The sequence below is a fragment of the Motacilla alba genome, chromosome 4 (assembly GCF_015832195.1).
Source record: "Motacilla alba alba isolate MOTALB_02 chromosome 4, Motacilla_alba_V1.0_pri, whole genome shotgun sequence".
In the NCBI taxonomy this organism is placed as follows: Eukaryota; Metazoa; Chordata; class Aves; order Passeriformes; family Motacillidae; genus Motacilla; species Motacilla alba.
Window position 1 is genome coordinate 40,543,954 of NC_052019.1, and position 21,826 is coordinate 40,565,779.

The 21,826-nt window shown below is 37.2% G+C and overlaps 2 protein-coding genes across 4 annotated transcripts in view; one reads left to right on the forward strand and one right to left on the reverse strand.

The window, feature by feature from the left end:
• The first annotated feature begins 11 nt into the window (after positions 1–11).
• Positions 12–1,585, forward strand: C4H4orf46 (chromosome 4 C4orf46 homolog). The gene is made up of 2 exons (XM_038134753.1): positions 12–277; positions 373–1,585. The coding sequence occupies exons 1-2, from the start codon at positions 116–118 to the stop codon at positions 526–528; spliced, it is 318 nt and encodes a 105-aa protein (XP_037990681.1). The 5' UTR covers positions 12–115; the 3' UTR covers positions 529–1,585.
• Positions 756–21,826, reverse strand: part of RXFP1 (relaxin family peptide receptor 1) — a 48,730-nt gene continuing 27,659 nt past the window's right edge. For 2 of the 3 annotated variants that reach the window (XM_038134747.1, XM_038134749.1), the window contains exons 3-18: positions 20,284–20,388; positions 19,380–19,485; positions 18,039–18,110; positions 16,389–16,460; positions 15,282–15,353; positions 14,407–14,478; positions 13,574–13,648; positions 13,225–13,296; positions 12,240–12,311; positions 11,443–11,514; positions 10,974–11,045; positions 8,930–9,001; positions 8,474–8,703; positions 6,608–7,018; positions 5,870–6,088; positions 756–3,787 (exon numbers count right to left, since the gene is read on the reverse strand). In XM_038134747.1, coding sequence (XP_037990675.1) covers positions 3,486–3,787; positions 5,870–6,088; positions 6,608–7,018; positions 8,474–8,703; positions 8,930–9,001; positions 10,974–11,045; positions 11,443–11,514; positions 12,240–12,311; positions 13,225–13,296; positions 13,574–13,648; positions 14,407–14,478; positions 15,282–15,353; positions 16,389–16,460; positions 18,039–18,110; positions 19,380–19,485; positions 20,284–20,388 — 2,096 coding nt within the window. In that variant the 3' untranslated portion in view covers positions 756–3,485. The remainder of the gene's footprint in view (positions 3,788–5,869; positions 6,089–6,607; positions 7,019–8,473; positions 8,704–8,929; positions 9,002–10,973; positions 11,046–11,442; positions 11,515–12,239; positions 12,312–13,224; positions 13,297–13,573; positions 13,649–14,406; positions 14,479–15,281; positions 15,354–16,388; positions 16,461–18,038; positions 18,111–19,379; positions 19,486–20,283; positions 20,389–21,826) is intronic. The other variant, XM_038134748.1, reaches the window with a different exon arrangement.

The window sequence follows — 21,826 nt, forward strand, 5'->3', positions numbered from 1 at the left end:
CGCGGCGCTGCCGACCCACCCGCGGCCCGGGCGGCGCTGGGCGGGAGCGGGCCGGGCGTGCCGTGGGCGGCGCTCGGCCGGGAGGCGCGCCCGGCGCGGGAGAGCCGAGCGGGACATGGCCGAGGCGGGGCCGCTGCCGCCCGCCGCCGTGCCCGAGGGATCGCCCGGCGCCCGGCCCCGGAGGGTCCGCGGCGGGAGCGAGGGGTCGGGGTCGCCGGAGCTGCCCAGCGGCGACACGCGGGAGCTGCTGGAGGAGGTGGAGATGCAGATCGGCGACGTGAGTGCGGCGCGCTGCCCTCGGGCGGGCTCCGGGGCCCCCGCGGGGACGCTGCCGGGCGCCGGCGACCCCCAACCTCTCTGCCGTCCCTCCAGGCCGCCTGCTCGCTGGCGAAGATCCTGGAGGCGACGTCGGCCGTGTCGGCCCAGGTGGAGGAGCTGGCCACCAGGTGCTCGGAGAACGCCCGGTTCCTCAGGACGTGGCGGGACCTGCTGAGGGAGGGCTACGAGTCCCTGAAGCCCAGCGGCTGAGGCCGGCCCTGCCCGCTCGTCCCGCGCTGCGGCGGGGCTCTTTGCGACCGCCGCCTTTAGGGACCTCACGTGGAGTTTTGTTTTCCGCCAGAGTTCTTTCACAAATACTTGAGGGCTCTCGTATGGATGTTTTATGTTAGTCTACCGAATAAAAAAAACTTTGTTTAGGGAATCAGTTTTGACTTTTAGATTCTTCGTTGAAGCGCAAGCGATCTCATACTCTCCTCTTTTTTTGCTCTCGTGCTAACGTGGTAGATACAAAGTTAGTATGGGTGCTACTGCAGAACTCCTTACTAGTAGGGAAGTGGTGTCCTACAATAAAAAATTGTCAGCCCTCCTTTTTAAGAGCTATCACCAGCAGAAACCCTGCCAACCCCAGAGAAACTTTAACTACAGTTTTTTGTTACACACTTTTTTTACTTGACGTTAAGTATGGGATAATGTGACAAGTTGTGGCTTATTTATGAGCTGTAGAATAATCCTATCTCCCAAACAATTTTTAGCAGTATTGCAATGTATGTCTATAAAACTGCAGATTATTTTTTGAAAGATGTTTTATTACTGCAAACAATTTTACCCGAGCTTTTGTTGTAATAAAGTGCCTTATGATGGACCATATACCTCTGCAGGGTAGAAGTTTAGCAGCATTGTTTACTGATAGGATGGATTATTTTGAACTGTAAGTAAAAGCTTCTGTTAGTTAGAATAGAATCTGTGTCATGTATTCTCCCGTCTCTGGGGAAGCACCTCAGAGCTTTTCCAGTATTTGGTCCTGTTTTTTATCTTTGCCTTAAGCAGTGACTAGCTTGATAGTCTAGAGCTTATTGTTAATAGAACCTTTTGGTCTGAAGGATGGCTGATCTGCAATAAATAGCTGTCCTGACACTCCTGTACCTTAACCAGGCACTGTGGAAAAAAGTAATGCTGAGATGCAAGGACAGGCTGCAGGAGAACGTGACTCTGCCATGACTTATTAGCAGGCCTTATTTTTACTTATAGGATTTTGAGAAAGACTCACTGTAGCTTGCTTATCAAAACAATAAAGAAGTTGCAAAAATTATGAAGTATTGTCTGTTATTGTTACTGATAAAAACAAAGGTGAAGTGAATATAGCCATAATCACATGTAGTGAAAAACAAGTAATGGTGAGGTCAGGCATCCTTGCACATCTCACCAAAGGCAGTTTTGGAGTCCTTGGGAGGGCTTGGCCCCTGAATAAGGAACTTCTATTGAATTGAGTTCTAATTGTCCTAGTTAAAGACAATCCACGTGGCAGGATTTTGCTTAGGTGTTTTTAACCCCTACAACCCGAAATGTTGCTAAGCAGCTTGGAAAAGAAGTCGTTTTGTTTAGCAGATAATATTTTATTTCAGTAGAACATACAGTAGTGGAAACAAGATGCTTAACAATCTTCAGTTTCAAATCCAAAGATAATCCAAAGTTCTGTAAACAGTTGAAGTGTGAGCCACACTTTTCAAAATTTTACTTCTTATACTGCTAAGAAGTTAAGTGTGAACATTGGAAGTATCTTTTTACTTAATTTTAAATAGTTTCAAATCAATGCAAAAAAGAAGCTTTTTTTACCTTTTTGGGCTTCTAGGCCATCAGACTGAATACGGTACTGAAAGAAGAAGGGAAGTTGTAATAATTCATAATAGAAAACATTCTCTTCATTAAGAATGTATGAAGGAACTGCCTCTAGGGGATTATTTCAGATGGGATATTTTTTATTTTACCCTTGTAATTCTAGGAAGTAAAGTAATGCTTCAAAAAGTGCTGAATGGCTGTGGTCTTTAAATTACTTTAACTATAATGCATCCAATCATGTACAAAGTGATTAAAATTTAGATGTCATGACACCTATTAAGACTGATAATTTTCTATTTGACCATCTCCCTTGTACGTAGAGAGACATCTTAATACTGGAATTTGCTGAAGTCTGCAAGCTGTGATGAGCTACTTTTGGTAGCCTGTTAAGAAAAGTGAGGAAAAGAGCAGCAGCAAGGTGCTGGGATACTCAGTCCAGTCTTTCCAGAGTAAGAAGGGAGAAACTGCTACCAGTTAAATGTGAGGGACACTCACTTGGGGGAAAAAATCCAAAACAACCAAACAAACCAAACCTCTCCTTTCTATTTTTTTTTTCTTCACCACAGTTCTGGTTCTGCCTGAATTACAATCTTAAAGATCATCTAGTCCCAGCCTCTCCCTGCCATGGGCAGGGACACCTTCCAGTAGACCAGGTTGATCAAGGCCATGTCCAACGTGACAACTGTATCAGCACTATCACTACCATTTCACTATTGCCTTCACATGAGTGAAATAGTCTGTAATTTATAAAAGGAATATAATTTTCCCTTGTTTGGCTTTGACAAATATAGTTAACTGACCTAATTAAGAAATTTGAATGTCTTTCTTACGGCTATTGCTCCTTAAAGCTTTTTAAGAGATGATGCAGCCTAAATAGAGCCAGTCAGAAACTTTGAGGAGAAAATACATTTCTTAATGAGGAAAACAATTAACTCCTTAAAAAAATCAGCTGTTGAAATGGGAATTTACAAGAAGGAAAAAGAAAATACAGACACACACACACACACACGCACACACACACACACACTTCCCCATAAATAGATGATTTTCAAACAATCTGCTTTCAGGATGAGATGTTTCAAATGACAATTCATTTTTTTTCCACACTCTTGGCATCTGGAAGAAAAAAGCCCCAAACAACTGATTTCTCATTCTGATCTAGGATGAATTGTCAAAATGTCAGGTGCTGCTGTGAGATGGTAAAATGCCAGTTCTACCTGCAAACAGACACATGGCTCCCTCTTCTTCCCGCAGTGGTTCACATGAGCCCTGATGCCACACGTCCCTCATTTTCCCCGTGGCTGTAAAGCAGCAAGCCCACGGATGTGAAGCTAACAGTGCCGATGTCGCTGTGAGGACTCAAACCGTCATTACGTGTAGGAATTTAGTCTTGTTGACTGTGTAGTCACTGAAGCATCAGAAGAGTCTGTACAAAGCACAGGCTTCGTAACCTTTGGCGTGATTTCATGCATTGGCCACATCTCTACCCAAATGAATGATGGACCGTACGGTTTCTGGCTGCCTTTACCTCTTTTGGATCTTCTCTGTCTGTAGTTGTACCAAACCTGATGTATCATTTCTTTGAAAGGTCGTGTAGTCAAAGTGTAGAGAAGAGGATTCAAAGCACTATTTATTGGCAGTATAAAAATCACCACCCAAGAAGTTATGGTACCTTAGGGAGGGAAAAAGAAAGGCAGCTGTAATATGCATCCCAGTGTTTTCATTCTCTAGTTAGCATAAGCACTTGATGCCAATGCAGCACAGCTTGCTGGTGAGAGAGGGAGATCATGTGCTCTTAGGCTCAGCTCCTGGCTCAACAGGTGCTTTTCTTTTCCTTCTTTCTGTTACAAATGCACTGCTTTTTATCTCCCTCCGTTTTCAGTACTCCCTGCAAAAGCTGACATTTATTTATTCTCCCAGTAGTTCTATTTGTCCCTCTTTTCTATGCCACAGCTCCCTATTTGCCCTGACAGACTTCTTGTTCTGGCTGAGCCCCTTTTTCTTGCCCCAAAACCTTTTGTGTCTGCTTTGCTCCTTTTCTCTTCCTGTGATCTCTGTTCCCCATCCTCTTCCCAGGATTGATGACATGCAGTCCTAATCATTCCCCTGGTGTTCTGTCCTCCTGCAAAACTATCCTCCATTCCCCGTATCCCCTCAGAGCCTAATTTTCTCTTCTACACCAGGACTACTTCATTCCTCCCCCTGAAAAAGAGCATTGTATACATCCTCCTAATTTCCTTATTTTCCTGTTGGTAGGAGTTTCTGCATTCACTGTCTGCCTATGTCAGTCCGTGCATCTCTTCAACATCCCTTTCTCGTCCTTTACTGTTTGGGAGATAAGTTACCTGAGGGGCAGCTGGAGAAGGGACAGGATTAAAGTGCTGAAAGGTGTCAGTGGGTGCCCTCCATTGTGTTGTTTGACTTTTAAAATTGTTACAGAACTGTTCCAAGAGGCATAAAAACCTTAATTGACTCTCTCCTTCCGGGACACCCGTCCACGCCCCTCTTTGTTTTTACAACTTTGTTGCAATATCAAGACATTCCTGTTGACGCCCATCACATTGGCTACAGTTTTGGAAACTGGCAGGTGCTTAGTTCTAAAACTGTCACAATGTATCACCAACACAAAGCAAATGCTATCAAAAGAGGTTTGCAATTTGTGTCAATTTGGACAGCTAGCTGTCCCGTCTTTAGTTTCACAAATCGAGTAATTACTGCTTAATCTGGTTCATCTATTGCAGGGCACTAATTTGCTGAGCCCAAGATCACGCTGTGATTCAGTAAGATTTCTTCAAGGTTTCTTGACTTATAATACATCTGCTTCTACTTTTCAAGATATTTTCTTTCAAATATCATAGGTGGTTTGATGACTTCTTGAAGAACAGTTAAAAATATTTGAAGTAACCGAATATTTAACATAATCAGTGTAACATTCAGAGATTTGAGATGCAAGTCCAAACTTGGAAAATTTCAACTCCCAACTGTCCTGGTCAGCACATAAGGCAAAATCATCTGAGCTAAAACATTTTCTTGCCAATGTAATATTGTGACATACATCTGTACACTGAGTCAGAATCTGCTGTTGCTGCTTGTTCTCTTCATGCTCACATACCCTTTCCAACAGGGTTAACAAGCCTCACACAAAGAGGCATCTGGCATCTTTTTTCTGGCATCTACTGGTATTGCAAGGAGAAGGAAAAAATTAAGGTGCCATTTTAGTCTTTTAGGTTACACCATGGGAATATATTCACATGTATGAAGAAGATAAGCAGATTTTTATGTGACTTAATGATTTGCACTATAAATACCAGCTTGTAAAATAAAGTCATTTCAGAATAAGTTACATTATTGAATCAAGATAGAAAACATCATATTGTCCTGAGACATTTAGGCAACAGAACAAGCAAAAGTCCTGAGATGAGAAAAACCAATGCAACTCAGCCTTGATTTTCAAATATGTTTTGTACCATTTATAGATATTATATGCAGACAGACTTGAATGGTTTGAATTTTGGAGGTTTTTTATGTAACTCAAAGGTGGCTAATCTTTCATGATTATAGTAATAGAGCTTAATTAAATAGTAAATCTATATAGTTCATTATATATTGTGTATATATATATATATATATAGATATAGAACATGAAGTTAATTTCAGCAATACAGTTAATTTCATTAAATTATTTTTCTTCAGAAGTAGAAGGAACATTTCATGCAGGCACTGTTGAAACAGCCTCATAAAAGGAAGGACATACCTGGTATTTCTACACGAAGTAAAGAAAGGAGTTTCAAAATAAAAATAGGTATCCAACATAGTGCATCAGTAAATACAATGAAGAAAAACCGTTTAGCAAGGATCATCTCTTTTTTAATATGATTCCGAATTTCAGTAGCCATAATAGCTGTCTGGTGAACACTGTAGAACATACTCCCATAGGAAAACACAATGATGATAAAAGCTGCCAAGTTTACACCTGTTTAAAAGTTAAAATTAATTATACCTTCAAAGAATAATTGCAAGTCTACATCACCTATTTGCAGTCTGGGTAATAAAGAAGAATATTTCATCTAAACTGCAAGTTCCATGGAATCAAGTGGCCAGAAAAATCTCAGTCTGTCCTCATCCTGAAGACTGAATTTTTGTCTCTACTCAGGTATTCATTTTATTCACTGATAATTGGCAAAAGACTGCCATCTGATTAAAACTGAATTGTTCTTCTTTGGCCTTTACCATTGCTCTACTTCCCTAACATGGTCTATTAATTCAAGAACATAATAGTCAATAATTTCTTTCTATTTTCTCATCCCTTCATGCATTTTAAGATAAGTAGGCTCACATCTAATACAGTAAAGTATTTATATTGGAAATAGTCTTTAAATGCTTGCTGAAGCATCTAAATCCAAGGAGGTGTGAACATCACAGTTATCTTAATTGTTTGAAAACTTGGTTCCTTTGCAGCTCTAGTAATACATAAAGAAGAAAAGCAACTTACCTAAGAAAATCACAACAGAATAAATCTGACTTCCTGAACTTTCTGATTGTTCTGAGTGAAGAGGAAAACAGACGCCATTGGTGCCATAGTAGTTCCTGAAAAATTCCTTATTGCTCAGTGGGATAAAAGCAACAGCAAACCCGATTATCCAGATAAGAACCAAAATGGAAATTGTCCTGCATTTTCTGGGCTTCAAACACCTAAAAGGATAAACTATGCAGATGTATTTTTCCAAAGTCAGATAAGTCAACAGTAAGACTGACACCTCTGTAGACAGAATAGCCAGCGATCCAACCAATTGACAGTGGATACTGTCCATCCACAACTGAGCGTGCTTGTTGTATTCTCCACGATATTTAAGATCAAAAGCTCCAATCACAAATAAATATATTCCCATCAGACAGTCAGCACCTGTGGGCACAGTGCTTAACATCATTATTTACACATCTGAATTTCCCATTCTCTCTGTACATGTGTATTGGAAAACAGACACACACACACACATACACACATAAATAAATATATAAGTATCTACTTGCAAGTAAGCTACTACATAGATATAGATGTAAAATAGATATTAGATAGAAAGTCAATATTGCATAGATACAAAATCAATATTACATCTGGAATAGTACTATGAATTATAATTAAGTAATTATAATTACTTAATTATAGTAATTACTTAGTAATAAAGTAATTATATTCCTTTTTCCTTTTTTTGTTTTCCTTTTCATTTGGTCTGACCATTCATGATTCATACCTGTTTCCACTTTTTAAAGCTCTGGTAAAATTGTTTTGCAAATAGAAAAATATACAGTTTTATTTATAGAAATATTCTTGCAACCCTTTTTTATTAAGTCATTTCTTTATTTATTTCTATATTAACATTTGACTTAAGATAATTTTCTTTGAGTAGGCTGGATCTCTGCTGGATTTGAAGTTTATTTTTTCCACCTTTTGCTAGTTCAAAACTCATGTGCATAGTCTTCTAAGACTAGTAAGGGGAGATGACAGAACTGAAGGCTTCATGGGTATTTTGCTAAAAAAATTGCATAGTATTCAGATTGTTTTATGGGAAAAACAAAGTTTCAAAATCACTGACACTCTATATTTAGAAATGTTGTAATAATTTTGTACAATGTTGACAAATACCCCTCAAAATGCATCTAATTGCATTTGTGCAATCCTTGTAGACTCTCCTGTATTGAGAGAGTCAGGACTGTAGAGAGTGTATTGCCAAGAAGTTCATCCATAAACTTGTTGTGCTTTCAGGACTTACATTAAAAAAATCACCCCAATTCCTAATATTGGGGAGCTAGGACAAATTAATTTTCTGTATTTGCATAAACAACCTTTTGTTTGTGCAAAAATAGAATATTTTAACACAATAATTACATGCAGAAATCGCTACTTACTGAGAAATGCATAGTAAATTCTAGGTTTTTGGGCATACAAAATATTGGAATAGTTCTTCTATTTTTAGAATAGTTCTTGCTGAAGAAAGTGGGAATTTGACAGAGTTCCCACAGCATGAAAATCAAACATGAAATCTTTGGAATGTCCCAGTTGCCAAAGGCAGCATTTAATGAGGCCTCTTGGTATATAAGTCACAGCATTTAAAAAAAGACTGGATGTGGCACTTGGTGCCATGATCTAGTTGAGGTCTTGGAACATGGGTTGGACTCGATGATCTTAAAGGTTTCTTCCAACCTAGAAATTCTGTGATTCTGTGATTTTGTGTTTTCATTCGTAGTGTCACAAAAGCAGAGTTAATCCAATGCTGGAAATACGTCACTGTACTATAATAACAACTATCATACACGCCACAAGCAGACTAAAAAGATATTCTAGATATGGAGTACTCACAGCAGAGAGACATTATGGAGATGGCATGCAGCTTGTTCTCCGATCTGATGTAAGGCCTCATGCAGATAACAAAAATATTTCCAAAGCAGGTAATGGCAGATACAACCCAGACAAACACTCTCTGTATGATGCTAGCTAAAAGATTCTCGAGGGAGGAAATCCCATCAGTGTTGGGTTTGCAGCTGCGCACGTGAGGAGCATACCCACAGTACTGGAATTTCTTAAAATATCTGGTTGTGAGAAACAGATGAGAGATCATTCTAGATTGGTTGTCAGAATATCAAAATTATCTAGTAACTACTCAGAAAACATATTCTGAAAGAAGAAAAGTAAATAAAAAATGATCAAAATTTGACAACTGCTCACATGCTGCTTTTCACACACCTTTGTTTTCAATTATCCAGTATTGTAAAATTTAGGCCAAAGAAAGCAAACTTTCTAAAATAATCTACTTACATGTGGGAAAGGTTTCTCAGGGGACTGAACATTCTCCTCTGGATGTTTGCAATTTCAATGCCCTCCAAGCTGCTGTAAAAATACATTCTCAGTAAAAGGCCATAGAAACTCAGTAGCAAAAACCCAAATTTTATGAGCATTTAGTTGTGGTTTTATGATTATAGGAAACTAGAGAAGAACTTTATGGCATCTAATTTGTCAACCCTTTGAAACCTGACCAAAAACCCTTCGTAAAATCTGGAGTGGAAGAAAAAGGAATTGCAAATTATTTTAATAAACTCACTGTTCTTCCAGATTCATGAAGAAAACTCTTAGTGCTGCTCTCAGTCATGAGAATTGATTAATGTCTGATTAATATGTCACCCTTTCAAAGTACTATTCTACTGATGTTCTTTCATCATCTCTGGGGAAATAATAACTTGTTCTAGTAGTAATATTTTTCTCTTTTCTCTTCTCTCTTTTATCCCAGGGAGTGCTTCACTGGACAAACAAACCAACCCAAGAATTCAGTCTTCATTATGTCAAAAACAGCAGGAAGCTGGGACACAGAACACAGCATGTAAGAAAAAATGCTGGCTTTTTTGTGACGCACAGGTGGGACTCCTTATTTTAAATTTTATACCTATATATATGAAAGCAGTAATATTTTTTCCCCTGCAGTGCTAGATCAATAAAATTTAACTCTGTAAGATGTTCTTTTAGAACTTCAGGTTCTGTATTCCAGTCCCTCCCATTCTCTGGTTAGATGTGCACCTGGTCAGGGGTCTTTTGTTCTTCTTGTGGGGAGCCTCATTTGGATTTATTGTTCAAAGATTTGAATGTAATAATCCTGTGAGTTCTGAATTCATTTAGGCAAAAATGGAGAAAAGTACAGACTTACTGGTTAGTTGATGTGGGTTTGTGGGCATTTTTGCTGGCAGATAAGAAAGCCGCAACATGGAATTATGCTACTTTCATTTAAGTGCTGCAATGAATCCTAGGGAGTGCTTTCCCCAACTATTTCTACTATTTCAAACAGATGAACAGGGAACTGGTGATCTACAGACTGCCAAAATACAGTTGCCTGTTAATCTATCTCAAGATTTAATAGTTTTTTAACTAAAACTGGTGGAAGGCCATCATCACTGAGTTGTATGAGTTCTTTGGTGTTAAATAATCGATACAATGATAAAATCACGCTGTAGCTTGACTGTTAAGGAGGTAATTGGTTATTATTTTCTGTGCTCAGCTGCTTATTTGCATAAAACTTATAGAGATTTAGGATTTTCAGTTCATTTGCCTTTTACCAAATTTAGTTGCATTTGGCCAGGGGATTCCAGTCACGGTGAGGAAGCAGGTCTGATCAACAAAGGTATGTGTACTGCTGGCTATGGCTCACACATAATGGTATCAGGTCAAACCATAAACTCTTACTACACTGCTGTCCAAGAAAACATCTGGTTTTTAATCTCCACAACCATTTTTAGTAGGGCCTGTTGCAATAGGACAAGGGGTAATAGTTTTAAACTAAAAAATGGTAGATTTTAGACTAAATATTAGGAAGAAATGTTTGATGAATAGCTGGTGAAACACTGAGTAGGTGGTCTAGAAACATGGTAGATACCCCATGCCTGGGAACATTTCTGATCAGGCTGGACAGAGCTCTGAGCAGCCTGACCTACTTGAGGATATTCCTGCTCATTGCAGGGGAGTTGAACTAGAGGACTTTTAAGGGTCACTTCTAAAACAAGCTGTTCTATGATTTTGGAGTGATGTCTGACAAGAACCAATACTTCAGAGGTGAAGTGACCAGTGAAGAGGTACTTATATCTAATGCAGGATAATTTTAGATTTGCAAGATTGTTGCTGCACTATCTCAGATTTTTAGGAGAAGCTCTGCTGGCAGAATTCCAGTTAGAGCTACTGTGTTAGTGCACCTGCAAAACTCCCCCTAAACTCTTCAGGGGCAATTTCTTACAAAACATATTCTGGATCATGTCCTACTGAGGGAGATGTGCAAAATCACAAAGAAAATATAGCTAAAATATAAAAACTTGATACTTACAGGGATTTGAGTTTAATTAGAAAATCAAACTGGTCTATTTGTATTTTCTTGATGGGGTTGTAAGAAAGGTTCCTGCAAACGCAACAAAAATAACTTTGGCCACATTCCTTACAGCTTGTTCTAAAAACAAAGTCAATCTACTTTTAAAGTTAAACCCTGACATCATGTTAATTGTTTCCATGAAATTATTAATTTCTCATGATGTAGCTAGCATAGCTCATCTTGCATGGACTAACAAGATCTAGAAAAGGTAGAATTTGAACATGCTGTCTTTTGGGACATGAAAATGCACATCTTTGACAAAATTATTCTGGATACAATTCTATAGAAAATTTCTTTTGGTTTGTTTTTAGGCAGAGCTTAAATGATGCATACAAACAAATGTGCTCTTTTCTGACACATGTGACTGAAAACATAATATCAAATGAAGAACACACAGTTATGTATAATAATAAACAAGAATCCTTACAGTTGTGAAAGCTCCTTTAGTTCCTTAAATATATATGGAGGAAGTGATTCAATCTTGTTGCCAGCTAAATCTCTGCAGAAACACACAGGTTACAGTAAGTTTTTACTACACACAGTAATTTTACTGAATAGTTTTGCAGTTTCAATATACACAATTTTATTTGCCAAATAGGATATTATTTATTCTCTAGGTTATCAGAAATCTGGACTACAAAAGAATGATGTTAAAACAAGGTGGGAAACTAGATCTGTCAGATCTTGCTTTGTCTCATTAGTTCAGATATACTGTTAGATTCATAATTTATTGTTATTTTACTTCTTATTTATCAAAAAGAAAGTAAGATACCATTAATTTGACTTGTAGAATCTTACAAACTAATTGAACATATTGTTACATGATGGGAATGTTTGCACATGGGCTAAACTACATTTATTTCTACCTTTCATCTTTGACTATGCAGAAATCCTAACAGGGGAATAAAGGTCTCAGTCCAGCCAAAACTGTCAAGCTGGTCTAAAAGACACTGAAGGCATACATGCACCTAGATTGTAGTGATACAAGAATAAATAATATTGTTATATTCAGGGAACACAGTGTGAGAAAAGCCCCAATATAATTGATGCAGATGATGTATTTTATTGATTATTTCTTTCCTGTTCAATATATCTTTAAAAAATATCCTAAGGAAGGATGCCATCTCCAGAGCATGTTATATGAAATAGAATTTATGATGAATGATATTTCTAATATGAATCAGAAAACTGTGTGATTTGTACAAAGAGAAGAAATCTACTTACAATTCATCTAACATCTGGAGAGAAGAAAAGCTGTTTTCATTTAGGGAACTGATTTTATTTCGTCTCATCACCCTGAAAGAATAAAACAAATCTGTTTTTTCTTCTTGGTGTCTACTTAATTTTGAATATAAGGTTTTATAAACTTTAAAAGTTCTCTGTTCTCTGCATCTTCAAATATTTGCCCAATTCATTTAAGAAGCTAATTACATCTAGAAGTTTGCCATTTTATCATTTGATAAATAACTTTTTTTTGCCTATACATGCATGTACACATGCATGTGCATATACCTATATATAAACATACTTGTGCACTCATTTCACACTTCCATGAGGAAGGCTGGTGCAAATTGACTGAGGGCAGGAGGAAGATTAAGTGGGCTGGAAGGCATGTGACCTAGTCATGTCTCAGACACAGGTACACGGTTGTGCAATTTTTCATTCACCCTTATTTCATCTGCCACTGAGATTGGGAAGCCAAGAACATGGGTACTGCAGAGGAGTAAAAAATTGAAAGTGACACTCACCATGGAGCCTACTGATCTACTGAAAAGTAGAAGGGATTTTCTGAAGATAGTTACATCATCACTGAAGAAACTTTGGAGAAAATTCTAAAATTTATGAGCCAGTCAACTCACCAGCCAATCAAAATAAGGAACAAGTGATGTATTTTGTATGTTTGCTGGTTCTCATTATGAGATCTTTGACTCCAATACAAAGATTGTAATGAAAATTTCTAAATCTTAGTATCAGCCAAAGTCTCTTCAGTGAAGTCTTGTTATATATTTCAATGCTGAACTTTGCTGTAAAATATAAACAGTGGATATTCTGTGTGGTGCCCACTTCAAACCAAACATTTTAATTCAATATCCTCAAGAGATAAATAACCATCATACTCAGGAAACTTTTATATTAGCTGTAATGAATCACTTGACTGTTCAGTATAAGCACATCTCACTCTGGCTAGCTAGCATATCCAATTACTTACAGTACAGTTAGAGTGCTGCAGGACATGAAAGTGGCATTTTTCACATGATGGATATGGTTGCCTTCAAGGTCTCTGGGATACAAAAGAACCCCATCAATCATTGAAAATAAACTCAGGCACTTATTCTAAGGTAATTGAAGGAAAATGCTACCGGAACTTGACTACACAGAAGAGAGTGGGAGGCAGACATTTAATACTTCTGGACACTTAACTGATGACTTCAGGCCATCAGCTCTGCTGTGACCCAGCAGGCACTCTGCAAGATCCAGCACCCCTTAAGAAAAGTGGTGTGGAAGTGCCATACAAAGACAACAAAACAATATTTTCCAGTGAAATAAGGTAGACTCACAGCCAGTTTAATCTTGGCATATATTGGCACAGAGGTTTATCAGGCAAACGAGCAAGAGAATTATTCATCATCTCTCTAAAAAAAAAAAAAAAAAAGAGGAATAGTACATCTGGTTATATATGCACAGTTGTATTATAGAAAATATTCATGTCTCTTATGTACTTTTGAAAAAAAAAGACAACATTCCAATCTTGAACAGTTTTGAAAGTAGTGTTATTTTCTTCAACTTCCACCTATTTTCCCTGTGGCATTCTGTGCAGCAGTATTTTATCCTTAGCTTGCTAATGTCCAGGTAAAGGAAAGATATTCACTCCACTTCACTGCCATTAAAATGAAATTTAGAAATCCAACACAAATCCAGTCAGAACATATAACTTCTATGGGTGATGGAGGAAGTGGGATGTGGAGGGAGGTTTCCCTCTGGGATGCAGGAGAAGAGGGTCCCTCATCTTTCAGGCTGGAGAGAGCAGTGGCAGGTCATAGACAAGGTTTTGGGGAGGGGGGTCAGGGACTATGGCACCTCTCCTGTCCCACCATGGCTCTGGAGGACACCTGGAACTCAGTGCTGCAGCTGCCTCGACCCTGCCCTCTCAGTGACACCTTTTATCACTTTCTCCACCCTTCTCTCTGTTCTTTTCCAGACACTGTGTGTCCACTGCTGCCAAAATCCTCCCACTCTAGCACATTTTGCCTGGGGTAAGGGAAAGCTGCAGGTGTACTGCCAGCGCTCTGGGGTGAGCAAGCACAGTTGGTGTAAAAAGGTTTTTATATGTGTATGCCTTTCTTATTCTATTATTTTAAATAGCACCTGTTTTATCTTGTTTCATACTTACAGAAGAATAAGGGATTTGAGTCCATAGAATGTTAATGGATAGATCCGATTTATCCTGTTGTTTTCAATTATCCTATAAATTACAGCAAAATATGTATCAGATTGATAATTGACTGCAGTCCTAAACTGAAGAGATAATAAGAGGTGACAAGCTTTGTGGTGAATTTCTTCAAATTCCAGTCAAACTACTTATAAAAATTAACACAGTGTTCCTTGATGGGTTAAGATATAAATTTCCTTTCAGAAAAATTTAATAAAAAAGTAACTTAGAGAAAATAATTTCTTTCAACTTAGAAAAAAGCATTTTCCTTTAAGGATTTAAATAATTTGATCAAGACACTTTGAATGGATTCTCTGTAAAAACAAAGCAGCACAACCTAATAGTATTCTGTGGCAATCCAACAGTCTCAAACATGCAGAAGAATGTAAGATACAGTATTTGCTTATTTTTGATAACTCATTCAAAATCTCTCTGAAAAGCAGTAATAGGCCAATATTTCAGGTTTTGACAGTAATTTTATTTGGACAATTTAAGCACTATTTACAGGAAAAGTCCTGCCCAAAAAATATCTGTCTACTGTTTTATAGTACCTAGGTTATTCAATATGTTCATTTGTAACAAGTGATTACTAATAAACATGGTTTGCAATTGTTAAAAGTAATCAATCATTGAAGCCATTAAGGTTCAAGAACTATTTTCTGCTCTCAGCAAAGCCAAATGCAATTTTACCTTGCACAGTGTAACAGGAGTTCCTTAGTTATTAGCTAGTCTAAATTAATGCCATGCATAGAAATGAAAGCAATCAAAATCTTTATATATATTTTTAACCACTTATTTATTGAGTAAATAAACAAACAAATAAGAAAACAACATACAGCCATTCAAGTCTGTGGAGGTCTGCAAACACAAAAGGCTCCAAATTTGTTATCTTGTTGTTGCTCAGGTATCTAAAACAAGACCAACCAAAGATGAATGAATGGAATGACTATTTAGCAGCCAACACAGGAAAAGGGGTTTAAGACTATTTTTCCTTGATAATTTACCAGAATACTCCTTTTTTGTTTACATATTTTTTTAACTTTGGAAATCTTCATGCCATTGTTTGAGAGCAAGGCAGGATTCTCTCTAGTGAGGATTTTAAGAGCAATTATGTACAGCACTTTGTCTTATCTACAAGAAAGCACAGCCAGCTAAATATTTTCACTGTGTCATATTTTAGACCCTTTCCAGTTTCCTTCTGTGGAGTGATTTGTTCCATTCAAGTTTCCAGGATCCCGTTCAGTCTTTGCTAAGGATATTAGTCATAAATGTAGATACCAGAATAATGGAAAAAGAAAAGCTGAAAATGAATGGGGAGAGGTACTATAAATGGTCTGGGAAGATAATAACAGCAGCTGTAATAACAGATAATCAGCCACACTTGTGTGATGGAAACAATAAGAGGTACAGCTTTGTAAAACTTTCCTTCTGAAAACATTGCAGTAAAAGTCCTGAACCAAACAGCGCAGTTTATGTGTTGTATCTTTCACTGAGCATTTCCCTTAAAAGTTAGAAACACCTTTCAACAACTTGCTGCAAAATAAAGAAAAAAAGTGTTCCTTTCATCACCTATACTGGTTACTATGAATTGCATTTGCAAACCAAAACATCGTGTTAAAGAATTTTCACTCATCACAAGCTCTCACTTTCATCTTTCTTCATTCTCTTTGGTTTTTTGCAGGGCAAATACCATACTGTCTCCTCCCATTCAGAGGATTTGGGGAATAGGATGGAAGAAGTATGGAAACAGCTTGTGTTTTCAAAGTCCTGTCCTGCCAAACTTGCACAGAGATCTCCTAATCTGTCTTTGCTTTCTCAATTCAATCATTGTATTAAAGTTTCGGACCACTCTGCAAGCTCCTAATATGGAATCAGGAAGAGAGAGATTCCCACAGCTCTGCCTGCTGCTTTTTACTTCAGTATCCCAAAAAAGCAATACTTACAGTTTTGTCAAGTTGTATAAACCTTTGAAAGCACGTTCAGATATGGCTCTGATTTTATTATTCTGAAGATACCTAGGAACATACAAACCCAAAATAAGTTATTCTCTAAACAAGTGAAGTTAAAGCAAACATAAGTAACCAATTGAAATCTATCAGCTAAACTGAATGCACATTTGATACTTTAAAATAAGCTTTTATATTTCTTACATCTTGAATTTTACAATAACCATTTCACAGCTAAAGCTGGAAAGATTGCAAGGCTGTTTTTAAAGAAATTCAAACAAAGAGCAAAATCATAAAAATAATTCCAATGGATGCTTGCTTTGCTAAAGATGAACAGTGGAGTGGTGGTTTGCAACCTCCTTGATTAGGTCCTAACCTTGCAGTGCTCACCTGTGTGACCTGATCTCTGTGTTTACCCAGATCTTTGCTGCAGCCAAAATTTTGCATGGTAAATGTAAAACTATAATAAGTTTTGATTTTTTTTGTGGTACCAGAGAATTCTCAAAATACTGCATTTGTAAGATGATATATTTAAAAATATACAGCAAATCTTATTAACCTCCTGTTAACTAAAGATACTGGTTTTTTAAATTCTGGATTTCTTTATCTATTTTGATGAAGTAATGAATTGAAAAGTATCAACTGCAAATGCCAAGTCTTTTTCAAATAATTTTAATGCATTATAACATTATTCTCTGAATAATATTTAAACCTAAGTCCTTTAAATCAAATTCCACCTAATGAAGCATCTAGATGCATTCCTGCTGGAAAGCAGTAAGAAATCAGACATTGGCTTTTGCAAAATGGATTTCTGCCAAACACTGCTCAAGATCTTTTGGAAAATGTAAAATTGTCTGTCAGAAGGGTGTGAAATTGATGTTAGAATATTTTTTTTTATACATACATATATAGATAGAAAAGGATTTATTTATTTTAGTGAAAACTTACCTTTCAGGAATTTAAGGGACATAATGGGCCTTGACTTGCAGAACACAAGATGGTGCTGCAGTGTAGCACAGCTCCCATGAAAGAACACTTTGAATAGGTTACATAGAAGCCCTACTCTAGACCTCTGCATTTAATTTTTATTTCATTACTTCTATATAAAGAAAACTTGTTAAAGGCTATGATTTTTGAACAGCATGTATGTTACATGCTGGAAAACATAACACAGTATTATATTGCCATAATAATTTGACTTGTTGGGCATTATCAAATCAGTACCAGACATAATTAGGAGTAAAACCATGTGCCATGGGAATGAGCTTTCCATGATAATGGGAAGTTTGAGTTTCCAAACTTTTTTTTGCCAGAATAAATCAATTAACTTAATTTAATTCAATTTGGCATATTACTGTTTATTATAAATGTAGCATCCTTCAGACAAAATTAAAATGTAGTATTTTTCTGGTATAAAGCAGTCTATAAACATAAACCTGGGAATATGCAGAAATTATGGTTTTGCAAAAAGACAGATGTCAATACAAGGTACTTGAGCCAAACAGGGTACACATGAGGTACCAAAGGGTGAGACAAACCAGACTTTTGGTAGTTAAATGTTAAGCTCCATGTGTGTACATATGGGGGAAGGAAAAGATGAATATTTAAGACACCAGATAGGTATTTTATATTATAGCACTCCCTTACAGATTTTTAAGATCTTGGTATTTCTTGAAAACATCAGCAGAAAGTTTCCTTAGCAGATTCCTCTGAAGAGACCTGTAGGAATGAATGCATACAGTAAAACTACTGTCCCAGGTTCCTACAACACTTTTGTTATTTAATAAGGGCAGCTCTCACTCTGCCAAATAACAAAAGCAATATGAAACCATCTGAACATGCTACTTCTGTTTTTCTGTATGCTTGTATCTACTTAAACAGTAAGAAAAATACGTTATAGTAAAAAAAAAAAATCCATGTCCCCAGGAAAAAGTGGCAAAATAATAGTTAAATCTAAGAATGAGAAAGATTTGAATATAAACTACAGATTTATTTAAAACCTTAAATGCACACAGAGTGTATTTCCCAGTTCAGGCGTCCCTATGTCCCATCTCCACTGGGGACACTCAAGTGTCCTGTCAAGAATAAAATTCCTTTAGGATGGGGTCTGATTAGAAGAGAACTTAGCCTGAAAGCCAGCTGAACTCGCTGCTTTTGCTACAGCTAGAACTGGGTCAGTATTTTTGAACTCTTTTTCAACCCTGAGCCAGAAGCCAGTTTAAATAGATGTTTGACATTCCACATCAGTTTTTGTTAGGAATGGTTGCAGTATTTGAATGTGGACCCAACAAGGAGAACTTCAGCCACATGTGAACACAGACTGGTACCAAAAGGAAAGATCCATGACTCGGATCTACAGGGGAGCTCCTCAGGTAAGGACATGGAATGCTGCTCCCTGCTCACCACAACTAATACTGCTTCTCAAACAGCAATGTGCACATCAAGAGCGCATCAACCATATTCTGATCTCTTAAAAAAGAGTTTGGCTTACACTTACATATCTGCATGATGAGTCAGACCAATTAAATCCTTTCAAATAACAGCATATTCAGAGACATCAAATGAGAACTAAATAGATTTGCTCCAGCAGGGAGTTCCACCAAGTTCAAGGTTATTGACTTTATTGACAGGAACACAGACTAGGAATATTGGCAGGATCATAGAGTAAGAAACAGGTTCTAAGCATTTTGTCTTAAAAGGAAGCATTTCTTTTGTAGATTTCCTTAGATATCCTGAAATTGTTTTTAGCTCAAGTCACTGTTGCAAACATGAAATGATCAGTTCATAGAGTTTTTTGGTTCTTTAGTTTATTTTCTCCCTTTATGTAAGGAAAATCTGTACTTAAAATATTTAAGTACTTGTCAACAGAGAGACACAGTGCTTCCCCAGCATCAGCTGATGATAATTATAAGGCTGTAGTTGTGAAAAAGTTGTGGAATTGACAGTCAAACCTGAACAAGCAAGAGACCAGGTTACTTCTCTACTTACATTATGGTTATGTTTGAAGAGACTGATGGGACAGCACGTAGTTTGGCAGCATCACAGAAAACCTCCAGGCCTTGGCAGGTACACTCTGCTGGCACATCACCAGCCACTGCAGGAGAACAAGAACATGGTGGGGGCAAAGGTGGCATATGAGGTGTGATGGGATGTGGAGAAAAGAAATATGGTATAATAGAACAATGAGCACAAAGACAGACACAGCAGGCTCTTTTAAACACAATTAAGGCACATGTTTTTACAAAATTGACTTAGACCTTGGAGGAATCTAACAATAAATACAAAAGGACACAAAAATTATATTACCTCTGTGAAAGAGCTTGTAAAAGCTCTTGAACCTTAGACATGATATATAGAAATCTGGAATGTGATTTTTGCAACATATCTTTAGATTATTCAGCAATCTTATTACTAGAAGGAGCACAATTTCTATAAATGAAAATAGGTCAAAAATGGGTCAGAAAGTCTTTGGTCATCATAGAAGAATCAAAAAGATCAAAAAGTCTGTGCAAAGAGCTGCGTAAGTGGAGGGGGTTTGCAAATTTCATTTGATGTACAAAGAAATGAACTGGGAGCAATGTTGCCTTCATTTCACTCTGAAATATATACCAGTTCTATGGCCTCCCCAGCAGTATCAGCATATTTAGATAAACATTTATATTGTCCTCCTAATTGGCATTTGCTAATTAAAATATGTTTGACACTTTTCTTGCAGAAAATGAATCATCCTTAATGGAACTGAAAATAGCTTCAAATTAGCATTCATTCATTTGAGATATTATGCTGTTTTACTATAAATAAAATAGCACTAAATTTCCTGCTAAGAATATATTTGCTCTGTATTTCTTTCAAGGAATCATCATAAATAAAATAATATCTGTAATTTACTTACAGCACTCAGGTGTCTTTGTCTGAAATGCATACAGAGATTTCAGTTTATTGTATTTGTCCTTTGTATAATGTTTGTCAAATTGCAGAGACCATCCATTGTTGTCCTCTAATAAAAAAACAAAAAACACACAACATAAACAGACCACAAATAGAAGATCTCAAAATAGAAATGGAAGGTAGAAATGTCTTCACTTAATGTAGTTGCATCCATTTTTGTCTAATTAATACAGTTCTTTATTCCAGAGCATTTCACACACCATTAGATAATTTTATACAGCTGCTTAATCTTACATATCTACAAACAATATGAGCTGCATAGAAGTAACAGCTTATTATACCTTCAATAACATCTGCTGTGACAGTCACACTGAAAAAGTATAGTTGTGACTTCAGAAATGTTTATTTATATAGGAGCCTAAAAATGAGGAACAATATTTTCATACTTCCTTAAACATGCAGGTTTGCCACGTTGTCCAGGAAAGTTGAAATGATTACTATGACTTGACTAGTTTCTGCAGAGGGATGTCTTGCACTATCACAGCCTATAATTTCTTTCTTGAAAATCTAGATGAAGGCCAAAGGAACACTGCTTTTCAGGAGAAGAAGGGACTTGGTGTAACATATTCATGTCAGAATGTTCATGTTAAGTTTAATATGCATCTTAAACAAAGCATGATTCTGTATTACCCCTTTGGTCACTGTGCGTAGATGTACTGGAACTAAGTAGGTTATGTCTGTAACAGCAAAATTTAAGAGCAAACCTCTTATTTCCTTCCAAAAAATGGGCATTTCAAGATATAGTGGTGCTAGAAATAACCACAGATCTGTTAGTTGCTTGTTTCTTGGAAATCTATTGTATATCTGAGACCTGTAGATTGACTGATCAGGTAGCTACTTTCCAAACAGGCTGGAAAGGGAAAGGGAACTTGCCTTTAAAAGCTGTGATTGGATTCTAGTTTTCTTAGTTTGAGTCTGACTTTAGTTTTCTTAATTTGAGTCTGTCTTCTCTTCAGCTTTTAAAGCCTCTCCTTTACTGAATAAGCAGCAGTAGCAGAAATGCTCCTTGGGATGGCACTCACAAGCTGGCAAGCCAAAGCATCCATGACAATTGAAAGCAGCACACTTTAAGGATATCTACTGCAAAACAACATTTCTATGAGAACTTTCAGGATGGCTCTGCTTTTTTAGTCTTAGATTCACCTTTATGATGTACTGGCAATAGTCCTTACTCCTGCAATTTCACAGCTTAATAGTTTAGTTATGCTTAAGTACAAATCCTCATGGACATTTCTCTATAAATCTTTATATTTAACTAAGCATTATTATAATGTATATAGGCTTCAAAATAGGCAGGGAGAAATAAAAATATTTACTTCTTTGCAGATTTTCCCATTCTGAAATGGCTTCTCATTTTTCACGTTACATTACAACTCAGTTGTTGTTTCCTCAGACAGGCAGGGAAACAACCTTGAAAGCATCTCCTGACACCTGCCTACAGATGAAGCTGGTTTTGAGAGATGCTTGCCTCTTTGCTGTCTAAGCTG

Coding starts and splice junctions, on each gene's coding strand:
- C4H4orf46 (XM_038134753.1), top strand. CDS start 116: ATGGCCGAGGCGGGGCCGCTGCCGCCCGCCGCCGTGCCCGAGGGATCG. Junction 278..372: donor TGGAGATGCAGATCGGCGAC/GTGAGTGCGGCG, acceptor CCGTCCCTCCAG/GCCGCCTGCTCGCTGGCGAA.